Source organism: Phyllopteryx taeniolatus, chromosome 2 (genome assembly GCF_024500385.1).
Source record: "Phyllopteryx taeniolatus isolate TA_2022b chromosome 2, UOR_Ptae_1.2, whole genome shotgun sequence".
In the NCBI taxonomy this organism is placed as follows: domain Eukaryota; kingdom Metazoa; phylum Chordata; class Actinopteri; order Syngnathiformes; family Syngnathidae; genus Phyllopteryx; species Phyllopteryx taeniolatus.
In genome coordinates this window covers 26406167-26410374 of record NC_084503.1, presented here as the reverse complement: position 1 = coordinate 26410374, position 4208 = coordinate 26406167, and the positions used below count along the sequence as shown (strand labels likewise).

The following is a 4208-nucleotide window of genomic DNA, read 5'->3' as shown; positions in this document are numbered from 1 at the left end:
TGGTCGTAAAAATACGGTACTCTATATTCATTCCGCGGAAAGATCAGTGTGATGTTTGTGTTTCATTCAAACATGATAATATTACTGAGGCCGAATATGATCTTATGTTATGTTGTTATGATGTAGTTATGTTTTATTATTGATAGAGTTGTTATGTTGTTATGATGTAGTTATGTTTTATTATTGATAGAGTTGGCTTAAAATTGCTTAAGTCACAAAAGGCTAGGCTTGGGCATCGCTTGAATTAGAGCGATTCCCATTCCTTATTTCGATTCCGATTCTTTTGAGGGGCTGCGTCAAAAAAGTTTACGTGGTTTAAATAGGCTAAGGCTCGGAGCGCGTCAGACGCTAGACATCATGAAAGCCTCCTTTGCACAATATAATCTTATTTCAAGTGTTGCGCTGATGCGACTGGTCATTCATTTTAACAAAGTTAAGACACACTTTTGTTCGCTGCCGCCACTGTTGGACACAAGCACATTATCATGCGTGTTCTTCTTCGTTGGTTCACGCCACTACTTCTTCGCGGCTGGAGGACTAGGCATCAAAACTGGGTACCTAAATTTTGACATTTGAACGGTTCCGGGAAAACCGTAACATTAGTCCGGGTTCCAATCGGTTCTCGATGCCCAACCCTACAAAAGCCATGTTAAAAAATTTGCCAAGGTCATTTATTCCTCTTTCATAACATAATTAATAATAATAGTAATAATAATAATAGTCATCTATTATCATTACTTTTTTGAGTGAAATGATTAATAAATATCATATAGTCAACATTTGGTGCAGTTTTTTGTGTTTTCTGAAAAATGTCCAAAAACGACTTAGGCCATTATTTTAAGAGGGTGTCGATAAACCTACCTCAAGTGTTCACCACCTTGTATGAAGACGGCTGTAAGGGGTCCACCTGAAAACCCTGATCAAAATATACTAAACAGAAACTTCATTAGGTACACCTGTCATCCAATACAAGAGCAGTATCAAAAACAAACTTCATAAAAGGAAAGAAAAAAATTAAGACAAAAACTCACCTAACTGCACAATTCTCCCTAAGCAGATGGCAAAAAAACCATCACAACACCCCGCAGCCATGTTGCGCCTTTCCAAAACAGCATTTATTTAACGAAACGTAGAGCAACATCAAATTTCACGTTACATTTGTGAACACTGGACAGAGAAAAATAAAATAAAATACAAAAAAAAACCTCATCTGGCTCCCAAGATGTCTCCTGAAGGGCATCAGTGGCAGGACTCAGCAGTGCAGTAAGAGTCCCTGGAACAGTGCAAACCACCAAAAAAGGAGCCACGTCTAGAAAAGGTTCTGGCACACACATTTATATGCATCTCCTTCAAAAGCAACTGAGTTGTTTTTTTTAACTTAAAATTAATTTATACATTGTTTCCTCTTCAATAGCTTCAAGGTTACCAGGCTTGTGTATGTGTCAGTAGTTGAAAACCTGACAGCATCAACAACCCTGTTTTATTTCCTTAAAAAGGGACAAACATGATTAGATTAAAATAAATAATATCATATTTGATCACATCTCTTTTGTTGTGTTAATCTGCTGCGTGTCACATCTAGGAGAAAGGCGGCGAGTTGGGCGGGCGGACTCCCAAAAAGGCTTTGTAAACCTAACAGATGCTCGGGACAAATCCTGTACACGTTAGAAGCGGACGTCCCCTCGGTAGCACAGATTTGTATTCTGTCACACTCACACTCACGCACGCGCACACACACGCACGCGCACACACACGCACACACGCACACACACACACACACACACACACACACACACACACACACACACACACACACACACACACACACACACACACACACACACACACACACACACACACACACACACACACACACACACACACTCCTGACCAATAAATTAGCTCTCCCTGTAACTTCCACCTTAAGAGGACTCAGAGCCAAAGTGCAGTGTTTCCCAGGGTGGAGGGAGTGGGACTAGGCTGTTATAATGGCTACATTGGTTTCTGCAACACACAAACTGCGACCGAGGGTAATACAAAAACGAGAGAACACGAGAGAGCGAGACGTGTTGTGCGTACCGCATCGCTTCCCTAATGAGGTGTTATGAAGCGCTACCGTCCTTCCCAATTAAGACTAGTGGGACTCCTCTTCTTTTAAGGGTCCTCCCACTTGTTTTTCAACTCTGCCCCCCCGTCTTTTGATTCCCTTTTCTTGAGTTTTGCAAAGGTTCGACAGAGATACAGAGAAGCAACGTAGGACGACATGAAGAACACAACACTTCAACAAAAGCACAGTGCAAATAAAGCCCCACCGACGCCTGCCCCACCTCCCAATTGACAGGAGTGGAGAGGGTTAACTCCAAATAAGGCCCCGGCAAGCCGTTCTTCTGCTTAGTTTATTTTTTCAACGTGGGTCTTTCTGGGAAGTCTGGGAAGTCCTCTTAGGGAGGGAGGGGCATGTAGTGGCCGCGGGGCTAGAGGAGGAGGAGGATGACGACGAAAGAGAGAGTGTATTCGTGTGTCGAGGTGGGGGCTACTTGTACAGGCTCATGGTGGGGCTCTGGTACATGCACATGTAGGCGTCACACAGCAGCCGCCGGGCTTGGCCTTGGATGCTCTTGGGGTCGAGCGTGTGCAGCTCCTCGGGAGTCATCTTCAGGTAGGACTCCACCTCAGGGCACGGCGACACCTGCGGAATGTTGAAGCCATTCTGGCCTCCTGCCGAAGCACAAGCGTAAACAATATAATGAGCAACACATTTTTAAATTTGTACGTTTTTAAATCATCTAGTTTCCTGTCTTAGACACTTCTCTCTTGATGGGATGGCACAATCATGATGTGTGTCCCAAAAGTTGGGTGGTTAAACAACAAAATGTTAATAATTTGTTTACTATTTTTATTTTTTCATTTTCTTTCTACAGAGACGTGAAGAAAAATTATAACTTGCTACTTTTTAATTAATTATTAAAACAAAAACTTTGGTTTGTGTATTATATATAGTTCATGATTCCATTTATTTATTACATTTTTATTTAGCATAATCATTGAATACAAGTGATTTTTTTAATACCTTTTTTATTGATTTCATTTTATATAATATTAGTCTAATAGCATAGTTTCCTCAGTCATATTTGAATGCTTTTGGAAATAAAACTAAAAAAAGTTTTAGTAAGCACATTGATTTTTTTTTTTAATTGGGTAACAGTAATTTAAAAAATTACTCAGGTAACGCTAATAGGCAACAATAGTTTAGATTAACTATGAATAGAATTAATTTCTAGTTTAAGAAACATAATTGTGCTTGTGCTAGAGTATTTTTTTTAAATACAATATTTTCCAACAAGAATATAACAAATCAATTTCAAAGTATTTAAATGTACCTTTAAAGAATCATTTAGTCTATTTTTTAAAATACAAATGAAAGTCATTTGTTTATTATTAATTGTAATAGCAGATCTGTAATAATATTTTAATGCTTTAGTCACTCATTAAAAAAAAATTCTGATGTTGTGGTCTATTTTGTTGTTTTACAGGAACTTTTCTACCAACTGTATTAAAAAAGTAATTTAAAACAAACAGTAAAATTCCACTCTAGCATAACAAAAAAAGGTTGAAGAGCATCAAAACCGCAGTTTACCGTCTCGGTCGGCCATGCTGTCGAAAAAGAGCCATGCAGAGGCAGCGCTGCCATACTTGACGAAGGCCACGTAGTGACTGGTCTCGATGCACAGCACGGCGAACAGCTCCATCGTCTGGCGTGGGAACGTGCCCTGGCGCCCGCCGCCTTCATGCAGTTCTTTGGGGACGCTCAGTTTGCCGTGCCGATGACTTTTTCTCTTCGGGTGAAGGTGAACCTGAATGGTGTGTGAGCGTGCGATCACGACTGAAGCCAATAGAAATACATTTACATAAACAGTATAGCTGCAGATTTAAGAAAGCCAAATGTACAGCCTCTTTGATCAAATTTAAGACTGCTCATTCACGAAATTATATATATATATATATATATATATATATATATATATATATATATATATATATGTGTGTGTGTGTATAATATATATATATATATTTTTTTTTTTCTTTTTCTTTTTGTAGATTATACATTTTCCCAAACTCCAAAAATGAGTGTTGGTAATTCCTCTCACTCCGGTCTTTGTTGTGCTAAGCTTCCAACCCCTAATTACCTATTTGTCAAATAACTGACA

The 4208-nt window shown here is 39.2% G+C and overlaps 1 protein-coding gene across 5 annotated transcripts in view; it reads right to left on the bottom strand.

The window, feature by feature from the left end:
* Window positions 1-1089: 1089 nt before the first annotated feature.
* The window catches only part of cylda (cylindromatosis (turban tumor syndrome), a), a 62789-nt gene continuing 59670 nt past the window's right edge, over window positions 1090-4208 (bottom strand). For 4 of the 5 annotated variants that reach the window (XM_061765560.1, XM_061765564.1, XM_061765561.1 and 1 more), the window contains 2 exons: window positions 3638-3854; window positions 1090-2718 (listed from right to left, as the gene is read on the bottom strand). In XM_061765560.1, the coding sequence (XP_061621544.1) occupies window positions 2534-2718; window positions 3638-3854 (402 nt within the window). In that variant the 3' untranslated portion in view covers window positions 1090-2533. Of the gene's footprint in view, window positions 2719-3637; window positions 3884-4208 lie in introns of those variants that run through there. The other variant, XM_061765565.1, reaches the window with a different exon arrangement.